This window comes from Pygocentrus nattereri, chromosome 30 (genome assembly GCF_015220715.1).
Source record: "Pygocentrus nattereri isolate fPygNat1 chromosome 30, fPygNat1.pri, whole genome shotgun sequence".
Lineage (NCBI taxonomy): Eukaryota > Metazoa > Chordata > Actinopteri > Characiformes > Serrasalmidae > Pygocentrus > Pygocentrus nattereri.
In genome coordinates this window covers 7,769,782-7,794,432 of record NC_051240.1, presented here as the reverse complement: position 1 = coordinate 7,794,432, position 24,651 = coordinate 7,769,782, and the positions used below count along the sequence as shown (strand labels likewise).

The following is a 24,651-nucleotide window of genomic DNA, read 5'->3' as shown; positions in this document are numbered from 1 at the left end:
AATTTTCACCCAAAATGAAATTAATCAGCTAAGATATTTTCGGTGTCTGCTGTTATTGCTTTTAGCTATGCTAACATAGATAGATAATGTCCATGTTTAGAAAACAGTATGTCATACAGTGTCAGAAACCACATAAGCAAGTCTACATTACTTAACAACTCTATGCAGTTTGAGTTGAGTGGGTGATGATGTAGGCTTGCAGTAAGAACAGTGTAAATATGATCTGCATTGAAGAATCATGACAGGGAATCCTCACTTGCAACATTACAACAAAACAACATCTAAATAAACCAGATACATTTTGGAAATGAGTGCTCTGGTCAATGAAATATGACAGGAACTCTTTGGCTGTGATCGCTAAAGTTTGGTGAAAAAAGAACAGCATTTGATGAAAGGAACACCTTGCCAAGTGTTAAGATTGTGGTTGGATCTATTATACTTTGAGGTTGTGTGGCAGCCAGTGGCACAAGAAACTTTGCATGGGTAGATGGAAGAATGCATTCTGTCATGAAAACATGCCTCTGTGCGTATTAAATGCTGAATTTACATATTGGAACAATTTTGGATTTTTTTTTCTTCTAATATGCTCAATTTTAGTGCCATATTTAAGTTTCTTCCCTGTAGAAAATGTATTAACTTACTTTCACTTAGAAAATCAACAGAAGTAATTTGACCTCATATATTTACGCATTATCAGGTTTCCCATAAAACTAAGTGGGTTTTGCCAGTGTAAACAGCTGTTAGAGCAGTTTAAGGTTTGTGTTTGAACAGTTGTAGGTATAGATCCATGAGCAGGGAAGAGCGTTCCAAAAAGGTCAGAAGTCACTTCTGAATGCTGGTAAATGATGCTGGCGCTCCATTTCTCACTCTCCATCTCTCTCTCTCTCACGCTCCATCTCTCTCTCTCTCTCTCTCTCTCTTATTTACTTAGAGTTCCACAAGCAGAAGAGTTGAGATCTTGCAGCTTGCATTAACAAACCACAAACACACTGCTGTCTCTCTCTCTCTCTCACACACACACACACACACACACACACACACACTCTTCCTCTCTCTTATCAACTCTCTCACACTCACTCACTAAACCGCTCTCTCGCTCGCTCGGTAAGGATGAGGCCAGCTCTCCAGCTGCTGCTGCTGTGTCATGCAGGCCTGTTTGCGTCAGTCACACCAGAGAACGGTAAAGTATTTGCTGAATTTAAAAGAGTTACACAGCAGGGAAAGAGCAACTCGAGTGGAGACTCGTTTTTGCACTGATAAAAGTTAGAAATGTTTATATAGTTTATATATTTACTTCAATTTGTATTTGGTTAAAATCTTTTTTAATTATGTTCGTTAGGAATGCTCCAGTATTTTATAGTCAGCTGCTTTTTTGTCCTTCTGCCCTTATGCTGCCAAGCATTGTACGCATATTGAGAAATGTTGAAAACGTAGTCTCTTATAGTGAAAGGTGTAACACTGCTGACTAAATCTCAGCGTTTCTATAATACAGTCCACCGCCACTTCAGTTTCAAAGTATCCTTGGATTTAGAAATGTACAAATATGGCATTTAGGTTGTTATTTTATGTCAAATTTCAAATACTGTAATCTTTCCTGGGTTACACCACTGACACAATGTTTCTGTGGCAAATGTAGTTGTCAGAATTGAAGCAAAATGTATCCAAAACGTAAAAGACTAACCATGGACTGGTGTTAGTCTTTATTCCTCTGAGATGTCCAAAGAAGAGGAAAGCGAGAATGAAGTACGCCTTGATTTTTTAAAATAACATTTTATGTTTCAGAAACACTGTTGACAAAAATCTTGCTGCATGATTTGTTAGCAGGATTGTTCCGTTGATTCTCACTGGAAGTCATGTTGATGTGTTTCCCTGAACTTGGAGAAGGAAAAAAAACGTTGACTTAAGACACAAGTACAATGGAAGGCATTGGGCAGTTGCTGAATTCTATGAGTAAAATTTGAGATATTACACTATCAGGTGTTAGGAAATGACAGCTGTGAGAGCATATGTGACCAGCTTGGAGACAACACAATAATAAAGCAGTTTCATTTACTTTCACTTTCTGGAGGTGAAAGCTCCGCCCACACCACCTACACTGGTAATGAATCACCATGAAATCTTTCCTCTAGAAAGCAAGTCACATCTCCGAAATAGTCAAGCAGCTTAATTTACAAATGACTGCATAGGGAGGTCTTCAGTGTTATGACACTAGGCGGCCAATCAGTTACATGCACAGTTCAGTTCACTACCAGGGACTAGAAAATCAATTCAAGGTCCAGATCAAAGTCTGGAACATTTAGCAGTGTTACTGATAAATTCAGCAAGTGCCCATTGGATTAAAGTGAGTTTCAAGTCAATAGATTTTCTGTTTTTTTCTTGCTCTTTGAACTGTTAAGCTGCATAAAACTGCAAAAAAACTGGCAGAAGATCTTAGATGCGCCTTAAATGTTGCACTTTTTAAAATCTCTAAAACTCTGAAACTTGCAGGTTACTCTTAGTGAGCAAACTTTAAGAAAGATCCATGTTTTAGCTCCCAATTATGATTGTATTCTACAAACCCAGCTTAGGAATCAAACCCAAGTAAAAGAGGAACATCAAAAAGAAAAATCAAACAAGTAAAAAAAAAAAATGAACAGAAAGTACAAAGAACATAAAGTACACTCTTAAAAAAAGTTGTTTTTTCTACGGTCTTCACGGTTCTATATAGAACCATATATAATTGCTCAGATTGATGGAGAATGTGTTCAGTGTAGCACCAAAAAGGTTGTTCTATAGTATACATGGCATTGCTTGACAATGTAAGAACAGAAGAACCCTTTTTAGTACTATACAGAACCATTTTCAAAAAGCTGCTATATAGAACCACACATTCTCTTTAAGTGTCCATGGTTCTATACATTGGGACAGTTGTGGGCTGGAGGTTAGGGAACCAGCCTTGTGACCGGAAGGTGGTCGGTTTCTCAGAGCCGACAGTACATGACTGAGGTCCTTGAGCAAGGCCCCTAACCCCCAACTGCTCCCCGGGCGCAGCGGATAGGGCTGCCCACCGCTCCGGGCAAGTGTTCTCACTGCTCCCTATTGCGTGTGTGGTGTTTCACTTCATGGATGGGTTAAATGCGGAGGTGAAATTTTCCCGTTGTGTATCCCAAAGTGTATTTTATGTCATTTGTACTTTCTATTAAGTTTTTGCTATATTTGCTATTATTTTTCCTTTGATGTTCCTTTGCATCTGGGTTTGATTCCCCGGCCAGATGACCTGGGTCCTTTGTGTTCGCATGTTCTCCTCGTGTCAATCTGTGTCAGGCCAGTTGGATATACTAAATTGCCCCTAGGTGTGAGTGTGTGTGTGTGCATGTGTATGACTTGTGATGGACTGGCAACCTGGCATAGACTCCAGCACCACCACTCCCCCCTCCCCGGCTGGGCCCCACTGCGTCCCAGGAGGACATGCAGGTTAAATGGTTAATTAATTAATTAATTAATGGTCCTTTTGCATTTATTTATGTGAAGCACATTGAACCGCCCTTGTGTATGAAATGTGCTGTAGTAATAAAGATGCCTGTCCTTAGTGCAGAGAAATGCATAAACATGGTTGTCTGTGGTGACCGTTAGCTTTAGACACAGCTGATAGAGACTACGCTGGAGTACTACCAACTACCAACACAGACCGAGGCAAACACAGGGCTTAAATACATAAGGGCTAACAAGGGATCACAAGACACAGGTGGAAACACAAGGGGGGACAATCAGGGGTGGAGTAACCAAACAAGGGGCTGGACTAAAAACCAAAACAAAAACACGTGGGCTAAACCAAAACACAACAGAACACATGGACAGGACTGGGAGGGGCCAATCGTGACAACGTGCAGGTGTTTGTGTTGCATTATCAACCTCGTAAAATCCCAGGCTTGTTACATACTGCAGATTATTATTCAGTAACTACTGGGATTTCAATGCAAACTTGTTGAGCTATTCTTAGGTTTGTTTAATAAAACTTTGGCCGTTCACTTTCTAGTCATTAAAAAAGGTTAAATGTCAGCCTAGAGTCTAAGACAGTCTAGAAATTTGACAACCAATACCAAAACAATACATCTCCCCCCTTTCTGTATGAGAGTTCATTGTACTAACCTTTTAACTACCTTAAATGTCCAATTGGCTTGACGACAAAGAGCAACAGACAAAAAAAATCCAGACTTCAATGGAAAACTTTGAATAATTAAACCCTAACAATGTAAACAAAGTCATTCAAAGTGGGTTGATGTGAAATGATCCATTGCTGAGAAACGTACCAGGCAAGAATTGATCATAGCTGTGGTGACAGGAACCAGACATCTGGTCCTGAAAATGCTACCTGACTTCTGAAACAAAGAGTGTGTTTACATGCACTTAATAATCCAGTAACTGCAAAAAACCTGACTTTGTCAGTAATCCACGTAATCAACATGTTTACATGCACTTGAGTAATCAGATACAGGGGGAAACTCCAGGTTTACATAAGACAGGCAATAATCAGGTTTCTGTTTTGCAATAAGTCAATAAACTCTGAGCAGAAGATGTGATGTAATGTAAAACTAAAAATAAAAACTTTTAACGTCGCACCACTTTAGCTGAAAATAAGAACATAGATCACCTGGAAGATGAAGAATATTTAAATCTTTCATTTCTTCAACCACGTATTTGGTTTCAGCATCACTCCAAAAGTGCTTTACTGCCGTCTTGCGACAACGTTGCTTGCTGTTTTCCAGCACTGCGGTCTGTTTTTGAGCATGCTCAGACTGAGAAATCTGAAAGAAAACAGAGGAAGAGTTTATATGCACTGAGAAATCGGATTACTCAGTTAAAGTCCAGCTCTCTTCATCAGATTTCTTAATCCCGTTTTTAGACCTCACTCCAATCTAAGAAATCAATCGTATGCTGTTTACATGACCATTTGAATAATTGGAAAACTGCAGAATTTATGTTATGATCAGATAATTGAGTGGATGTAAACACGCTCATTGTTGTGTGACAGTTTTTTGAAGGTTTTGGCTGAAATCATATGTGTTTTAATTAGTGGTGAAGTACATGCAGGGCACCTTATGGCCCAATAGTCCCGAAAGAAAACAATTTTATTACAAATTTGCATTACATGTAATAAGGGTTTCGGATAGTAAATAAAATGTCTCTACCTGTGTTGTTGACGTTATGACCCCTGGCTCCTATCACCACCACGACTATAAAGAAATCACAGTACATACACAGTATTTCACTCTACGATGCACTATTTCACATCAAACCACTCTGAATGACTTTGTTTACATCTCTTACAACAATTGAACCATATATAAATACTGCTTTACGCAATCTAATAAAAGTGTTTAACAAAATTTGATGGTATCAAACTATGTGGGAGAGTCACAGCATGAAGTGCCCGGCTGCGGTCACTTCGCTCCAGCTGTTGTGGTACAGCTGTGCCTTGTACATTGTCTCTGTTCTGCCCTAGTGTGGCAGAGCAGACAAGCAAAGGTTTGTAAGTGCATCACTCAGCAGGCTCTGGTAGCGAGCAGTGCCTGGTAACAGCTGGGTGGAGCCAACCACTTCCTGTCTCAGCAGTGTGTGCCTGTCGGATTCTCACCCTGAGGGAAATTCCAGCAAAAACCACACAGAACAATTGTGATGGTTGCATATCATGACACCACTGACAGAGCTGAGCTCCTCATGCTCCGCCCAGAAATGCAGTCTGTAATTTTTGAAAAAAATTATTTTCAACATTGATGAGAAACTTTGTTTAGACAAAGGTTCAGTAACATGCAGCTTTTTTTACTGTCCTGCTGCGGCTCCACAGCAGAATTATATTTTTAGGTAAAAATAAAGTAAAATAAGGTAAAATAAAGTTCTGTTGATCATTCGAACACAGTTTTAACAATAAATGGAGGTAATGTGTATCTGCTAATTCACACTTTGAGCCTGAAGACTACTGGTCACCATAGCAATGCAGACAACAGTATTGCATAGCTAGTAGCTAAGAAAAAGGCAAAGAAAGAGATTAAAGACAAACATTTATAATTTGGAGACAAATTGTCTTATTTGTGTTTATAATCACTTCAGTTGGTTTCCTGATACGTTCAATTTGCAACAGGAAACTGTCAAACATGAAAAGCTGTAAAGCTGAAATCAGATTCTTGTTTTAAGTTTTCTGCTCCATCTTAAATGGTGAAGCGGTTACATTTAAGGTGGAACGGAAAAATTTGAACAAGCAGCTGGCAAATGAGAAGCCAACTTTAGCCTAATAAAAATGTTGTGATACATTTTACAAGAAACTATTCCATGTTTGCGGAAAAGTTTCCTGCCAAAGATGCGAGAAAAGCTTAAGAGCTAAAGCTTAAAGCAGGGCAAAGTAAGTCTGCGTTCTTATTTATATTATATTTTTTAGCTTATACTCATACATTAGCACATGCTGAGACATATATTTATAGTCAAGATATATTTATAGTCAAATAGGCATAAACCACCCAAGGTGATTTGATTTTTGTTGGAAGGAGAAAATGGCTCTCCTTAACATTTGGGTTGTCAACCACTGGGTTAGATGTTGAGGTTCCAGTTTAACCAATTAAATGACCAGAAATGGCCAACATTTTTATTGCATACTTAAGAATAGTGCAACCAGTTTGCATTAATGTGTCTGGAGTTACTGAATAATAAGCCTTAGTATGTAATAAGCCTGGGATTTTAAAAGGTTAAAATGCTACGCTACTGTGTGTTCTAGGTTTACACCAAACCTTCTTTTCTGCACTGATCAAGGTAGCGAAGTCTATATATATATATATTGATAGCAGCTATTATTGCTTATTATTTCCTTATTTAAATATTTGATTACTATTTCCAACATACTTTGTACACAATTTGGTTGCTATAATAAACAGGACTGGAGAGAGGGGAATAAATTAACAAACAAACAAATAAATAAACCGATATGCTACTTAACAGGCCTGTGCTGTTTGCTACTAAATTTTACTATTTATTCAAATTATTTCAGTTATATGACAAGAAAACTACATTTAGTCCACCCTAACAGTAGACCTTTTAAATGCATGCAAAAAAAAAAAAATAATAATTTTGCATGACTAACCCACTCTAAATGTATATATTTTAACAAATGTGTATTTTAAAGGTTATTTTATGTTGAACAGGATTTTGGCAAATTCTATAAAGCGTTCTGTAAAGCTTGTCCAACCGAGCATCTAAAAACATCACAGAACTGATGGTATTACTGTACCCTTAATTGATACAATTTTAAGGCATTCAACTGGGTATAATCACTGCACTACATTTCCAGCATCTGTCACATGCTCTTATCCAAAGCGACTTATAATTAGATTTTTCTACACGGTTTACACAGGTAGGCGAGGATACTGCTAGGAGTCTTGCCCAAGGACTCTTATTAGTATAGTGTAAGGTGTTTGCCCAAGCAAGGATGGAACCCATCTTCAGCATAGAAGGCAGAGGTGTCACCCACTACCCTATACTAACCAACATCATTACCAGTAGTTATCAAAGGTTATATCAAGAAACTGGAATATTCCAAATAATATCTTTCTACCAAAGGTAATGATTCATAGTTCTTGTATATTGAAATGGCTTGCCAGCAGCTCTGGCAATGCCTCCTCATCACTCTGCCATGGTTTCTTGACCACCTTCTGCTGTGCTGTTTTGCTGTCGCATTACGCCTTTGCAGAATCATCTGTCAGATAAGCAGGAGATGCCCACTTTAGATAACAATGCCTCTTTGTTTTGCTGTAGAACTGTTTAAAATAAGAGGTAATTTGGAGGCGCATTAACTAAGATGAAGCCTAAAAACGACCTCCCTATAGTCTTTGGTGGGGCGTGTTACATTTGCGAGCGTAAAAGTAGTGCAGTGACATCACATCCATATGTTACTGAGTGAATTACAAATGAGCACCAACAAAAAAAAACATAATTTAACAGTGAGATAGTGAAAGTGAGATATAAGAACACATCACTGCCCTCGATTTTCCAGTTTTATTATCAGATGGAAATTAAAGCCCAGGTGCTGAGCAGTATTGTTGTCTTGTGTATTGGAAGAAGCCAGCCAGATAATACTTTGCAATATGCAGTACTATGCAAATGTCAGAGACCACCTTTCATTTATTTCATTTCCAGTCAAAACAGCCAATAAGTATAAAGTTATTCATTTTTCAGAGGATGTGAAAAAGATACTGAAGCATATTGATATTGACTCCACATCAACCACAACCACCTGCAAGACCTGGTAGACCACCGACACGGTCCCCATCAGATAAACAGCGCTTAAAGCTTTCATCTTTGAGAGAGAGGAGGAAATCAAGCTGCTTCAGACCTGAACACATGTTTCTGTCTTTCCTTCCACTGTGAGAAGACAACTCAGCGCTATGGGTCTGAAAGGATGTGCAGCTGTTCAAGAAGCCCACACTGAGAAAAGAGACACACATCAAACAAAGAAGCTGAACAACGGACTGACCACCCCAGAGTCCAGACCTCAACATCACTGAATGTGTTTGATTACTTCAGAAAATGATCAACCAACTTCTAAGACTGAACTTCGGAGGTGTGGAAAAATATCCCTGCAGATTTCTTGATTTCTTAGAAAATCTGAAAGCGAGTCTCATGAAAAGAATGGACGCTGTAATAAAGTCCTGAATTTTTTTTTTTTTTTTGAGGCTTCTGTGTAATTTTCTGTGAAGTGTGAGTTTCTCCTGACATTGAGAAATAAATATCTTGAACTTAATTGTAGATTTGTCTGGAAACGAAATACATGAAGGGTGGTCTCTGACTTTTGTACAGAGGTTTATTGCATGGAGATTTCTGCACTTAATTACAAGTAACATATTTTATATACAGCACATTATGTAGTTTAGCATTTAGAGTGGTAACAAACATAGCTTGTGATATAATTTTGTCTGATTTACATGTTTTGCCCACTTTTCTGTTCTTACGGTGGTAGTGCTGCACTCATATGATGCTATTGGGGCCTTTAAAAAATTAATTGTGGTAGCCAGTAGCCGAAGCCAAAGCTAAGATTTCAGTGCAATTTGACTGTGAAATTAAGAAGAGCACAATTGCACGAAAGATGAAGGAAGTCACTCACACCTAATCATGGCCTTTTGTTTTCCTTTGGATGTTTCTTCAATTTTTTTGCCAAATAAATTGTAGTGATTTCCACCCACTAGCTCAGTCTCCCCCATCACACAATGCTACCAAGCTGGGAAGGTAAAGGATATCATGCACTGCCTCCAAGGCACGTAAAGCTCCACTGCATGTAAACATCATTGGACAGTTTAATATATCTGGAAGAGAACACAAACGGCTAATTCTGCTATGTCAGCTAGCATGTTGCTGAAGGATGGGGGGGCAACTTACGTCCACCCCCATATATGACTCCGTGCTGAGGATGGCAGGGATCAAACTTGTGATAGTTCGATGATAGAGGCAATACTAAGGCCTTAGCTGTCGTGGGGCAGTGGTGCTGAGCTTTACACATGGCAGCTATGCTACGCTGCTGGGCTGCTACGCTATACCACTGGACTGTTACCGTGCTGGGCTAGTATGCTATGGTGCTGCTACCCTACATCACTGGGCTGCTTTGCTGAGCCACTGGGCTGCTACGCTACGCTGCTGTGCCGCTGCACTGCTGGGCTGCTATGCTGCTACGTTACACTACTTGACTGCTACACTGCTGGGCTGCTTTCACACAGGCGGCGTGTACAAAGCGGCAGCGCGTCCCACACGCTGCACAGTGAGAATAGATTTGTGCACGTTATACAGCAAAATACACTGAAATAAGCAATTAAAATCAGTGCAAATCTCGCTGCTCCACAGCACAAACACTGTATGTAAGGCCAGCACGTTCTAGCTGTAGCGCTCACGCTCCCTGCATGCGCCGCTTCGTATCACTCACACCATGCAAAGGTAACATGAGTGAATCACGCCTAAGACAGTCATACAGGAATGACTGGTTGCATTTGAAGGGGAAAGACTGACTGCCATGGCTGTACATGCTGTAGGCCTTATTGATGCCTAGAAACTGAGATGAGTGCATGAGCTGCTGCACTGTAACATTCAGAATAGAGCAACAACTAAAGTGCATTGAGAACAGTTGCTGGTTAGAGCAGAATAGGTTGTGGGGAGAAACCACACTCCTGTTATGCTCATTTGTCAGTGTTCAGGAGGAAGTCTGGTTTGGCGGCGTGCCCGGTAAACCTTTAGCTTTACTTCTAGCCCACCTGGACTCACAGTCCAAAGACCCAGTGTCAAATATTGGTCACGAGAAGTTCATCTAGAGGAGGATTATTATCGCTAAGGACAGGAAGCGGAGACACTGGTTGTGCTCCTGCTCTCCTGTGCGAAAGCTGACAGTGCTGCTGGCAGAGATTAGATAAAGTGCAACGAACGAAAACAAAAACCGGAAATGAGCAATTTTCTCCACAAAACACAATCAACAGCAAGAACAAAATCACGCAAGAATGTCTGCTAATTTAAAATGAAATAACACTTACAATTGAATTCCACTTGATCCAGTTCAGTTCATAGATGCGATGATTAGGACAAAATATTTTCCCTTCTATATTCTATTATAATCTAATAATATAATCTATTCCAAAGGATTACAATATAAATGTAATCTGCCTTAGTTTTGGATTACTTGTTAATTAAAGATGCATAATTAAATAAAGAACAGAGAAAAGAAATTTTAAAAAAGACTTTTTAACAAGATTTTAACACACATTAAACACAAAACTGTTTAATAAAACAGAATGATGGACAATAGGTGACAGAAATATTGTGCCGCACGGAAACGGTCACTAATCTCACTGTTAGCAAAATGGCAGAACACAAAATATAAAAGAAATCTAAAATATAAAGATGACAGATTGCAAATATGTATGACATTACACTTTTTTGAGTGTAGACGTACAGTATATACTCAAACCTTGAGTATATTCAGAAAGATTTGCTCCCCAGGAAGAAAACGAAGTGATTTTAACAGGAAAATTAAACTAGGAGACTAAAAGTTCTGAGAGTAAATTACAGGGGAACAATAATGAGTGTAAAATAATCCAGTACAGTGGATTAAATGCAAAATAGTTAAAAGCTATGAATAAGTTTATTGATATACACTATTGCTTATTTCCATTTTCCATTTTTGTTCCTTGATAACTAATATGTGAATGTTGGTCGCGCTTGTGTGTGTGTTTCAGTTTGTGAGCGCCCTCCTCCTCAGGATGGATCAGAGCTCGTTGGGGGGCAGTATTTTTTCGAGCCTGGGACGCAGATTATTCTGAGCTGTAGCCAAGGATACACGCCCTCTGGAGGCTCCCGCAAGATGGTCTGCAAATCCGACGGAAAGTGGACCGAACGTACACTAAAATGCATACGTGAGATTAAACCCACACACAGCTCTCACATACAAATACACGTACAAATAAGGCCAGCGGAGAACCAGATCTATTAGGCCTTTAGGCCCAGTCCCATTTTATCCCTTGACCTTACCACTAAGCCCTTAGCCCTCCAAATGGAGGCTTTTCAGAGAAACACAAACACAGTGTTATGAGAAAAATAAAAAACATGTAGGATGACAGTTCAATTGACCAAAGAAACCCACAAGTTTTCTCCATTAAAAAAATTATGATAACTATCATATTGTTTTTAATATCGTTCCAATGTATTATGGTCATTTCTTTCATAACAAGCATGAAAATCACTAGTAGTATGCTGATATCTCTGTAGCTAGCTAATAAAATTTCCTGTTCTACCTCAAAAAGTCCAGCAGACCTGACACCTGAGGTGGCACAATGTGACTGCTGCCCCATTTAATGTAGAATGGGAAAATTTGAAGGAGGAGCTGGCGATTAACTGACTTTGCTTCATATTACAGAAGAATTAGGGGTGGGCATATGATGACCTACATGTTATTAAAGCCCAGTAGTGAGGTTGCTGAACTTTACCCTCCTCTGCTATTACTACCAGGGTCACCTGCAGAGCCGCATTAGTAACTCTTAATGAAGTAATGCTCTTTTTTATTTAAGGGTCCCATTTCATAGGGAACATTGCAACCTCTACAGCTTGTAACTCGAACCCAAGAGGCAAGGTGACACTCGAAAACAAGGGGTAGCGGTAAAAATAAGAAATGGGATTGAGCCATTATAGTCAAAATTTGGTCAAAAATAATGTTGAAACATCTCCAAGACAAAGCACCTAATGCTAGTTTCTGATAGTGCTCCTATGGGATCCTAGTACTATGTTAGCACAAAATTCGCATGAACATTTCTTGGCTGTTCTAGATTAAACACAGAGATCTAAAGCTTGTAAGTGACATTGTATGTTTTATTTGAATTGTGCAACATGCATTGAAATGTATTCAACTTTGTCGCAGTAAAGATTGAAGAGTCCTGGCATGGAATTTCTACTGCTCTTTTTCATTCCTAACAGTGAACTGAAACCTTGTTAGAGTATTATTCACATTTACAGCCAGTGATGTATCTTGAACTTCGGCAACCCGAATTTTAAGAAGACCCATTTTGTCCATTTTGCCATTGTGACTGTAAATATGTCTCAGTATGTGCTAATTTACCAGTATAGGAATAAAATTATAAACAAAAACACAGACTTACTCTGCTCTGCTTTAAGCTTTAGCTCAGCTATAGTTGCTTTTCTCGCTTCTCCAGCAGGAAACGTTTCCACAAAAGTAGAACAGTTTCTTGTAAAAAGTCTCTTAACGTTCAACATTTTACGAGGCTGAAGTCAGCATCGCATTCACCAGCTACTTGTTTGAATTTCCCTGTTCTACCTTAAATGGTGCCTGAGGTGCCAGAATGAGCTGGTGCACCATTTAAGGTGGAACGGGAGAAATCAAACAAGAAGCTGGCAAATGAGAAACTGACTTCAGCTGTGCGCCAGCCTTCAAGGTTAAAGGGTGAATTAGCAGATATAGGCTACATTACCTCCAGCATTTAAGACTGTGTTTGAACAATCAGCAGAGTTTTACTTTACTGCAATGAGGATTATTTATTTTTTTCCTTTCACCTGTGAAGCAAAACGTGATTGGTCAATTTGTGTGGTGGGCACAACAAAAACTGACATTGCCCTATAACTTATGACTCACTGTGTGAGTAAGAGCTGCATGATTTGAAAATACAGTAAACTCTAAAGTGATTATCATGGGCAGAACTCCCTGTTCAAGAGATTAAAGCCATTCACTAAAACAAGCAGCGACTAAGCGAATCCTGGACGGATCAATTCCACAGTGGAAAAGCCTTATGCAATAAAGCACACAGAGACACGTTACCAAACCTTTGATCCTGCTCTCATGGAAAAGCCGAATGAGGCCGCCCCCGTACTGGCTGACTACGAGAGACAGCAGCACACATAGATTTTCCTATAAATCCCAGTGCGGTTCTCATAAAAGCTACCCTGCTAGTTTTATCTAGTTTATAATAAACAAGAAAGTCAAGTGTTTTCATTAATCCCATAAAGCCATTTCAACTCATCGATCAACACAGCTTATCTTGCGCAGTAGAAGCTTCCTCATATACTGCAGTGATAAAGCTTAAGCAGCCAGTGCTTTAGGAAAGTAATCACATCATAACCACGTTATTCTACCATCTTAAATGAAGCTACGACATTTTGTTTGTTGATTTTGTTTGTATTCTTTTGAGTCGCTGGAGTTTTCAGAAACCCATATCTAAAACTTGAATGTTCCTTCTGAGATCCACTGATGATGTTTGTGTGGTTTTATGAAGCAAAAACAGTCAAAATTCATTTTTACATGACCATCTTATTCTTTAGAATTAAACATGCTGCTTTCTTGCTGTCCTGTTATAGACTGTTATATGTAAATGAGCTCTGTTCTGATTGGTTGCGCTATTGTGCCTCATTCAAAATCTCAGTCTGGGGTGAGACACTTCCTATAACTTCACTGTAATGGACGGAGCTTAACTGTTGAAGGTTGAATAGGTGGAAACGTGGGCATTCGCCACAGGCTCCACACTGCTGTGAGGAGTTTAGAGGGTGGGACCATGCAAAGTGGCTTTCGGAGCAGTTGAAAAGTATCTGTTGATGCGTTTTAGTTGTTGCTAGAGCCTTTTTTTTACTAGAAACGCAAGGGTGTAAACACTGGGTAACACAAGTTCCGCTATTGCCTTTCGGGTGGTTACTAACCTTAGAAATACAGGCGTTCTTATCACTTCAGCCCCTCAGAAAGGCGTGTCGCTTTATCTTTGTCATAGTTGCCAAAATTGAAATTTGAGAATGTGTCTGGAACTGTTGGAGAACGAAACATACAAAGTGGAGTCCAAACTAAATAATGGATATAACTTCTTTTACAGCTATCAGAGTACAATAACATCAGATTAGCCGTATTAGCTGGAGATGTTGAAACAGTTTGCTAACAATAAACTAGCTGGCAAAAGCTAAACACGTGTACATGCCGGCAGGGGGACTCACTGGGTTGTTATTGTCTATAGCGCCACTTTAGATGTTTCGGTCTCTCTCGGATACTGACAGCTTTAGTGGGAGAAAATGAAAACTGTTCCTCTGAAAGTGGCTGTATCAGCAACTTGAAAGCACCAACTGCATATTAACATTAGTCAACAGCAGTGAGATGCTGACACAGAAGTTCTTTTCCTCAATAAGACAATTTATTCCTCTATTAATTGCCCAAACTCATTATTCCTCTGCTCATCGACAGCTGACAAACCACTGAAACTGACATGAAGGCTGTTTTTGCTTCAAGCCCATCTACTATTGCTGTTATTGCTATTGCTTTAGCAGAAGCAGCGTCACCCTACAACGAGAGCTTCCAGCTGAGAAAATGTGGAAATGTGAAAAAAGGGCCTATTGTGTCCAAAGAGGGTGGGCTTTGTAGTGTAACTTTCAGTTGACTCAGCTTAGGTTATAATATGGACCGTATGGACAGGGGAGTGAACAGTATACTATGATAAAACTTTTTAAACCTTACGTATTTATTTAAAAGTAAAGAAAATTAAGTTTTATATGAAATGGGCCAGTTTTTAAGCATTTTTTTTTTAGTTTTTTAAGCTCTGGCCCACACAGCCCTGCATCAGTGAGGACAACCATTGTTTTATGAGCCTGCAGAATGCTTTCCTTTCATTGGTTCAGGAAATGTTTCCTCAAAGTTTTATTACTCACTCCTATAATTTAAGAATAGCTCAACCAGTTTGCATCGGAGTCCCTTTAGTTACTTAAAATCTTAGCTGTGCTGCATTCAAAGCCACTGTAAAATGATCATATGTGCACATGACTGCCTCTGATGAAGTAAGAACACGCTTTTTGTTTAAACTGAGCGGCTGGAAACTTATGTTCTTAACTAGAAATAGGCTGGTCACTTAGCTAACAGGCTAAATAACCCCATCATTATTATCACAGGCTTTAGCTTACAGGATGATTAACTGTAAAAATATAGTACAGTATAAAAGTCTGGATTCAACCCAAACATGCTTCATATGACTTTTGTTGTCAAACCCAGGCTGAATCCCAAATGGCTCTGTATTCCCTAAATAGTACACAAGCTATGAAAGTTTAGACCTTCTAGCATCTACAGCCAACAGTGCATCATTTATCAGGTGCGGATGAGTCCCAAATGACGATTTCTTGGCTATATTTGTTAGTGGTTCAGGAACCAGTATTTAAATTCCTAAGTAGTGCACTATGTAGGGCGCAGGGAGGCATTTGAGATTCTGCCTGAGCATGAGAAGAAGGGTTGTGTTGGATTGGTGCTGAACCACACTCGCGGTGGTAATTTGGTGACCCAAAAGTACTTATAAAGCTAAAAGAACAGTGCCGTGTTATCATTTGTTCATTATTATACAAGAAAAAGTTCAAAGATTCATGAAATGACTGCAATATACAGCGATGGGCGACTGAATGTTCTCCTTGTTAAGCGGTCAACAATACTATAATCTAAAGGAGTGACATTTTTTGGCAGAATACTATTTAGTATTTTCTAAAAAAATTATTTTGCCACTCCATGTCACATTGTGCCGAAAAACACCCTTCCCTGGGATAAAATCACAGTCACACATGGCCTCTTGTGGCAGATTGCTTTAGTATATAATAAGCCTGAGATACTAAGGGATTAATATAAGTTTTGTGATTCTAAGGGCATTAAGGTGGGTCTTTTGCAGGTGATATGGAAGTGAAGCACTGGTATAGGGGTGTTTGCTTCCAAGCATTGATGCCGTTTCATCAACTGCACTCAAATCACCACTGGTTTCAACTTAAATCAGACATTCAGTAGTTCACACACCATTCAGAACATTTGTTTTTTATGTAACATTAATGAATAAAGGCTATAAAGATTACCAACATCAGATTAGTGTCAAGCAAAAGCAGCTGACCCCTGTCCAATCTTTTGCACAGCGAAACGATGTCCTGCACCAGACACACCCGAGAACGGAAAGGTGCATTACGACAACATCGTCTACAAAAGTAACGTGACGTACTCCTGTAACGAAGGGTAACGTTCTTCTTTCCTACAAATGAGCAAAGTCGCTCTGCATCACAAATGAAATGTGTTAAAGAGTAATTCAAATTGATGTTGTGTAAACTGTTATGTGTGACTGTAAGCCTTCTCAAATGATTTCAACCCTGTGAAACTGTTAAGCAGTGAAACATAATTACATTTGTGGAACAAATCTACATCTGAAATATCCTGAATATGATTAAAAGTGTTTCTAGGCAGATTAAAACTCAGGTTGTGAGGGTGTTGAAGAGAGAAAGCAGGCGAGCAGTGTGCTCTTGACATGTGCTTTAGATGTTAACAGCACTCTGGTGTTTGTGTTTGTTTGTCAGGTTCATCCTGCAAGGTGCCAGGTCCACAGAGTGTTTACACAACGGCCAGTGGAGCAATCCTCCTCCAGAGTGTGAACGTATGTTTCTTCTGATTAGAACAATATGAAACAAGAAACTGTTCAAAGGTTTGGAATCTTTACTATTGCTGTAATTCTTTATGCAATTGTAGATTTATTCATGAAAAAATCATCAACAAAACATAATTCAGTAAAAAGTCATTTTTAAGTTATTAGGAGTTGCTAAATAATATTATATTATTTACTGATGTACTGTAAAATTAGTCACTAACTAATAACAGTGACGACTAATGTAAAAAAAACCCCAGCTGCTCAGCGCCATATTATAGTCCCGTTTGTCTCTTTTCTTTTTCCTCCAGCTGTTACTTGTGGTCTTCCACATATTCCACCTTACGCGAAAATAGTGTACGACCGGCCGTTTAAAGGGAACATCACAACATTTGGTTTTGGAGGGGAGTATCAGTGCCGACCCCCGATGGTTCTCTTCGGTAACAAGAGAGTGACCTGCGGGGCCGATGGTTTCTGGACTGACCCACCGGAGTGCAGGCGTAAGAGCAAAACACAGCTAGAACTGACCTTTTTATTCTAGACCAGAGGTAGAGCACAGAATAAGAAATCACCAGAGAAGCCAATGAACAACATCAAGACAGGCAGATAGATAGATAGATAGATAGATAGATAGATAGATAGATAGATAGATAGATAGATAGATAGATAGATAGATAGATAGATAGATAGATGAGTATGTATTTATGTGTATATATTTATTTTCATTGTACATTACATACTGGCTTATGGAAAACAGCAGCAGACAGAAAGCTCTGATTGCACACAATGGCATGTTTTACTCTATATCTCACTTTGTTTTGTCCAGTGGTGCTGTGTCCTGTGCCCATCAGCATAGAGAACGGCTTTCTGTCATTCGCTTCCCAGAGAGAGTACGGCTATAAGGAGAGAGTGAGGTATGGCTGCCCAGATCCATTTGTGCTGGACGGGCCGATGGATGTTGAGTGTGAAGAAACAGGTCATTGGTCCAGAACACCCGTCTGCAGAGGTACTGCGGTCAAACGTCCAAACATCTCTGTGAAACATCTCATAATTGTGATCTGAGAAACACCTGCCTTTATGACCTACCTTCTATTTTCACTGTTAGGTCTGACCACAGGACCACTGTTGACCATATACTGTATATGTGGCAGTGATGTTCACAAGTCTGATTTGAGTCTCAAATTTCATTTAGTCTTGTTTCTAACTGCAAACATCTCTACTAAAAACCTCATTCAGATTCAGATTCAACACAGATTCAAACACGGCATAACTGACCTAAAGACACTGAAAACAATTTGAAATGGTCGGTTAGTCTGTAGTTTTAAAGTATGTAAACTAGCTAGCTAGGGCAATAATTAATCCCTCTTTAGTAAGTTTTAAAGAAATGTGATCTGTAATGTACTAAACCATCAGCTAGATTGGCTGGCAGCTTTAGCTGTAATAGCTAGTGTGATATGTGATAAGTATGTGCTAGCCAACAGTTTCAAGCTGCTTCTCTTTCTCTTAAACACTGCATTTACTGCATGTAGCGTTTCACTTAGTTGTGTCCATCAGACTGAAGGTTTTTCTTTTTCTTTAATATTTTGTTTGCATCAAGCTAACCGTGGTCCACATTTACAGGGAGTCATACTACATAGTCCAGCTCTCTTTAAACCTTGAAGCACTTTAAGTCTATTACGGATATTCAAATGGCACATTATTTCAAATGTTGCTTTTCTTCAGTATTTCCTGACATTATAGGACTAGTCTATTAGCCTGTTAGCTGTCTGCCACATTTAATGTTAAACAAAACCCTTTACATCACATTTTTACTTTTATTTCATATTACTTCATAACAGAAAACATTCAATTTTATGTAATGAAAATAAAATTTGTGACTACAATTATGTGCATTTGTGAGATCCTGCTGGTGTGGGTTTCCTCTCTTTCAGTGATGAACACAAAAGTGATTTCAGTAATTTGTAAGTCGCTTTGGATAAATGTAAATGTAATGTAATGTAATGTAAAAAGTAATAATAGTAGTGCCCTCTTGTGAAGAATCTTCCACCTGCCAACTAGAGAATAACCTGTTTTGAAGGTTTTAATTGAGTAATTAGTTTTAATTTAATTTACTTTTAGTTTTGAATAATCGCAACAGCCCTAATTTAAATACACAAATATATTTTCTTTTTCTTTTGCTGTCAGCTCCTTGCACTGTTGACATTAAAGTGGGACGCATCTTATACAAAGGCCAAAAAATTTGGATTGAAGATTTTAAGCCCAACCGGGTCCTTCACGCTGAGCAGATAGCTGTGTACTGTCTGAATAAGGAGAGGAATTGTGGCTATCCTGCAACAACCCAGTGCTTCGATGGAGTCCTGCAGACACCAAAGTGTTATGAAGGTAAGTGCAGATCTTGCTGAGGTGTTGATCCTCAGATCTGCTGGTAGCTCCACATTCATGCTTTTAGTCTATTGGGTCCACGATTAAGGAATGAGTTTCCTGAGTCTTGAAGAAATTCTGGATGTTTCGCTCTTTTTAAAAAGAATCAGAAGACTTTTCTTTCTAGACGTGTTTTTATAAATTAATTCTTGTTTTGTTTTAAGTAATTAAGTAAGGTGGAACAGGATAATTCAAACTAGAAGCTGGCGAATAGCTGACTTCAGCTTTATGTCATCGAAGAATTAGGGATTGGCTATAATACACAATTATCGTACCCCCCCCCCCTCGAAGGCATATGATTCCCTAAATGTAACTAAAGCCCACCAGCGGGTTGCTAAACTTTACCCTCCTCTGCTGACACTGCAGACTGGCAGGGTCGCCAACAGAGCAGCGCTAGTAACCTGTTAATGAACCGAGTCTCTAAGAAATTCTGGAGGTTTCTCTCTTCTTAAAAAGAATCATAAGACATGCTTTTTAAACATATTTTTATAAATGAATTCTTGTTTTGTTTTAAATAATTCTGGGCCTCTTAAGAAAAATCATAGAACTTTTCTTTTTTAGACCTGTTTTTGTGAATTAATTTTGCTTTATTTTAGAAACGTTGGATCTTTTAAGAAGATCAGTGATATTTTTAAAAATGTAATATACAGCCATACACTGCTAACGTGCTCAAAGACTAGGACTATTGACTTGGGACTCGACTTGATACTCGCCCGTACTGACTCGTGACTTGAATCGAGAATCAACTACCTTGACTTGGGACTTGAGAGTGAAGACTTGAGACTTGTTACTTGCAGTTTAATGTCTTGTTCCCACCTTCCCCTGTGTATGCAACCGCCTACTTGTGGCTTAAGTATCAAAGGTTCACCTGAAGGCCTCTGCACAGAGTTTTCTGGACAGATGTGGTTCTTTCCACAGGCACTTACCTGAGTGCATGGTACTTCTTACAAAGTTATGGGTGCTTTCCACACAGAATGTTGAATCCTGTCCTATGTATGGCTTCTCATGGGTAAGAGATTCAGTAGTGTTCTTTTTAAAAGTCCATCACTGGTGACCTGTCATGCTGGTTTTTCTGGCAGGGTACTTTGTCAGTCATCTATCCAACTCGGCTGTATAACAAATTCACACTTCTCTGTCTGGTAATCCAATGGACAAGTTTGAGTTTGGCGGTTGCCAGGAGAACGGTACTTGTCTGACTGCATTGTGCCAAGTGTAAAGTTTGGTGGAGGGGGGATTATGGTCTGGGGTTGTTTTTCAGGAGTTGGGCTCGGCCCCTTAGTTCCAGTGAAAGGAACTCTTAATGCTTCAGCACCAAGAGATTTTGGACAATTTCAAGCTCCCAACTTTGTGGGAAGTTTGGGGACGGCCCCTTCGTGTTCCAACATGACTGCGCACCAGTGCACAAAGCAGGTCCATGAAGACATGGATGAGCGAGTTTGGTGTGGAAGAACTTGACTGGCCTGCACAGAGTCCTGACCTCAACCCAACAGAACACATTTGGGATGAATTGCGGGCCAGGCCTTCTTGTCCAACATCAGTGTCTCACCTTACAAATGCTCTTCTGGAAGAAATTCCCATAAACACACTAGACCTTGTGGAAAGCCTTCCCAGAAGTGTTGAGGCTGTTCGAGTTGCTAAGACTGGCCCGACATCATATTAAGAATGGGATGTCACTCAAGTTCATATGTGTGTGAAGGCAGATAAGCAAATACTTTTGGCAATATAGAGTATTTACTTAACAGCCAACATGAGTAAACTCAGTCTCATACTGTTATCATGAGAGGCTTTCATCTTTTTATTTGGATCTTGGATCTCTTCTACTACTGTCATCAGATCTTTATCAGTATAATGTTGTTTTAAGAACTAAACACCCAGCCAGACCTTCTGTTTTGAGTCTGTGAGTGCAACGTTAATACGTTATGATGTACAAGGTTGTCTGAAAAACTCATGCCTAATCTGAGCCGACACCTTCAGTGAAAGGAACAGGGAGTTCCACCTTAACAGTAAAAGTCTCAATATATTTCTATTTCAATAAAACAGTTGAAAGAAGCACAGTTTTGGGACTGGGCGTGTGGACGGACAGTCCTTTCAGAGGGTCAGGGCTGATTACAGTGTGCTGTGAATGTTTCAGACCAGGAGCGGTGCACTAATGAAATTGCAGAAATAATCATTATGTATCATGTTTTCCTCAGAGCCCAGTGCGGAAACCTACAAAACAAACCCTAATTCTCTGCCTTCTGAGATCAACATGTGTTCATGATCACCTGCAGAGGAAAGGAGGACAGGAGGAAGAGGTGAAGAGGCTCTTTGGTTTGACAGAAGAAAAACACTATTGATTCATGCTTGAATCTTCACAATGAGGAGTAACAACATACTGACCCAGTTAATCTCTCAAAGCTTACAAATAAAGTGCTTTAAACAGAGACTGGTGTCCATCACTTTTACCCAACGGTGAAGCTACACTCTTAGATGGGGTGGAGGGTCTTGTTGGTGGGCCCTAACCAGCCCAACACAAACAAAAATAGAAATAACTGTTTATAAACAACAAACAAAACACATTTGCTGCTTAACTGGCATCATTATTAATTTAGTCTCTCTCTTTCTCTCCCTCTCTCAGTCTTTCCTTCTTTCTCTTTCTGTGCCTTTTCTTTTTAGTGACTCTCTCTTCTCTTTTATTTTTCCTCTGTCTCTTTCTATTTGTCTTAGTTTCTGTTTTTTCTTTATTCATTCACTCTCTGTCTTTCTCTTATGCTTTTTCTTTCTTCATTTTCCTTTCTTTTTTCTTTTCTCTGTTTCCCTGACTTTTTCTTTTCTTTCTTTCTTTCTTTCTTTCTTTCTTTCTTTCTTTCTTTCTTTCTTTCTTTCTTTCTTTCTTTCTTTCTTTCCCTCTCCCTCCCGTTCTCTCTTTCTCTCTTTCTCTTTTCCTTTCTGTGACTCTCTCTTCTCTCTTTTCTTTTTGCACTCTCTCCATTGTTCTATTTCTATGACTATTTCTCCTCTCCCTTTTGTTCTCCCTGCCCTCTTTCTCTCATTTCTTCCTGTGTCTCAGTTTCTTTCTCTCTCTTTCTCTGTGTAATAATTATATGACTGTTTGGTCACTAGATGGCGCTCAATGCCTGTGTTTCTGAGTAAAACAGTGAAATTTAGAGCCAATAGAAAAAGAGTTCAGTGTGAGGATGAGCGCCTCTGAGTGGCAGCTGCTGGGACTGTTTAACACTCAAACATAGTGAAAGGTTTATTTCACTCAAACAGTCTATATCAAGCCATCAATCACCAATATAAACAATCTATATCAAGTTTATTACTATTATTATTACTATTATTATTTATTATTATTATTATATTAAGTAATTATATTAATCTAAACCAATTAATTAAATTAGTACTTTAGGAGTATTTTCCAACAAAAAACTATCATTTTCATTCATATAACAATAAGAAGAATAATGATGACGATGATGACGATGACGATGATGATGATGATTACTATTGTTGGTGGTGGTGTTATTTTATTGTTCTTGTCGGTGTCGTTGTTGTTTTGCTATAGCTGTACTGCTGTTATCATGATCATTGTAATTATTATTGTTGTTATTATTATTGTTGTTGTTGTTGTCGTCCAGCAAAGGCATAGTTAGGCAGATCTTCTGATCAGCTGTTTGACTGGAGGTTAAACTCAGCTGAGCTGTCAGTGAGAGCTGTGTTTGAGTCTGGAGTTCAGTAAAGACCTTCAGCTCTCTGAAAGAGAACCCCTCTCCCCACTCTATCCTGTGAGCAACAGCTGAAGCAGTTGTGCTTTAGTTGCTCGTTCTTTCTCACTCGCAGCCCGTCTGATCTGATCTGATCTGCTCTCACCTCTGTTGTGTAAGACTCCACAGAGCACGGGCATGCTTTATAAATCAAAGGTGGTCTCTGCGTTTCGGTGGGAGGGAGAGAGCATCTGGGCCAGAGAGGCTTGCGTAAACTTCACGTCTGAAAAGTCCTTCTGAAGTATCTCTTATCTCAGTCTGGAGCTTTTCTTCAGCATTTGTTCTGAAGCGCCCAGGCCGGACCGGGTCTCGGAGGGGCTTCGGCTGATTTATTCACTTTTACTCCTCCCTTTTACACCCTCTTTTTCTTCTTCTTTTACTCCCTCTTTTACTCACGCCTTTACCTACACGTCCAGCGCTCTATCATCTATGTAGGACATGATCTCTCACCACCTGTAATCTGTAGACTCCCTCCATAATGGGATTTTGGTCCCATTGGATGCAACGTTCTCTCTTTATCTTACGTGTTGTGAAATATTTGGTTGTGGTGTTTTTCAAAAGGGCACATTTAGTGGAAAACCACATTTTTTATCATTTGTTTTGACTCCTCACATTGGAAGAAATGTTGCTTTGATTGAACTTGAATCAGATGCATACATTAGTTTCATAGGAATGATAAATATTCACATTAGCACAACCACTTATTACCAAAGAATAGCTCAATCAGTTTGCGTTGAAGTCCCTGTAGTTACTGAATAATAAGCCTTAGTATGTAATAAACCTGGGAATGAAAAAAGATGGCTCTTTAAAAGGTTCTATATAGAACCACAAACACTCAAAGAACCTTTGCATGCTTAAATTGTTCTTTGCATGGTGAAATTGTTCTACAGATTGATAGAATGTGTGTTGCAAATGGTTCTATATAGCACCAAAAAAGGTTCCTCTAGTGTTCCAAGCTTAGTAGCAGATCCCTTTTTGGTGTTATATCGAATTTTCTTTTTAAATATTCCATTTAGAACCACATACAGCACATTCTACATCAATCTGAAGAGTGATTTCTTCATGTAAATTGTTCATTGAATGTTTATGTTTCTCTGTAGAACCATTGTCTTTAAAATGATTCCAGGGCAGGCTAGAGGTTCTTTCTCCATTATAACTGAATGAAACAACAAGCAATGTATAATTTGATTAGAGTTTTAATCCAAAATTGATAGTAGAATAATTACCTGACAGCACTATTTGGGGGGGGGGGGGGTAACACCAGCGGCTGAGTTTACACCAGTGACAACAACACTACTGAGCATCCAGTCAGGTGACACTATACAGACTGTACTTCAGCTCAGGCTTTGTTCTGAGGATGTAGCTGGGGCTTCCTCTGGTGTGTATGTGTGTGAGAGAGAAGGAGACCAGAAAGGTTAAATGAGTTTATTTGGAGGCTACAGGACATGTTCAGTGGACCTGGTCCCTCAGTTATAGAAAGCAGTGCAGTAAACCAGCCCTTAGTGCTGTTCCAGAGTTAGACTGAAAGTTTTAGCTTGTATTTTTCTGCTTACATTATAGAGGGTGGGTTTTAG

General features: G+C 39.2%; 1 protein-coding gene and 1 long non-coding RNA gene across 2 annotated transcripts; one reads left to right on the top strand and one right to left on the bottom strand.

Annotated features, from left to right (window-relative positions):
- The first annotated feature begins 914 nt into the window (after window positions 1-914).
- LOC108424772 (beta-2-glycoprotein 1) lies at window positions 915-21,754 on the top strand. Its single transcript, XM_017692991.2, has 8 exons — window positions 915-1,180; window positions 11,235-11,411; window positions 16,414-16,510; window positions 16,846-16,922; window positions 17,222-17,410; window positions 17,737-17,916; window positions 19,095-19,292; window positions 21,524-21,754. Exons 1-8 carry the CDS (start codon window positions 1,111-1,113, stop codon window positions 21,589-21,591), a joined length of 1,056 nt encoding a protein of 351 aa, XP_017548480.1. The 5' UTR covers window positions 915-1,110; the 3' UTR covers window positions 21,592-21,754.
- LOC119262933 lies at window positions 4,310-5,353 on the bottom strand. Its single transcript, XR_005129991.1, has 3 exons — window positions 5,169-5,353; window positions 4,631-4,784; window positions 4,310-4,358 (listed from the first exon to the last, which is right to left on the bottom strand). It is a non-coding gene; the product is annotated as an uncharacterized LOC119262933 (long non-coding RNA).
- Window positions 21,755-24,651: the final 2,897 nt, after the last annotated feature.

Excerpts from the sequence above, each read along its gene's own strand:
- LOC108424772 (XM_017692991.2), top strand. The coding sequence starts at position 1,111 with ATGAGGCCAGCTCTCCAGCTGCTGCTGCTGTGTCATGCAGGCCTGTTT. Across the intron at positions 17,917-19,094 it reads CAGAACACCCGTCTGCAGAG|CTCCTTGCACTGTTGACATT; the intron begins GTACTGCGGTCA and ends TTTTGCTGTCAG. Across the intron at positions 19,293-21,523 it reads GACACCAAAGTGTTATGAAG|AGCCCAGTGCGGAAACCTAC; the intron begins GTAAGTGCAGAT and ends TGTTTTCCTCAG.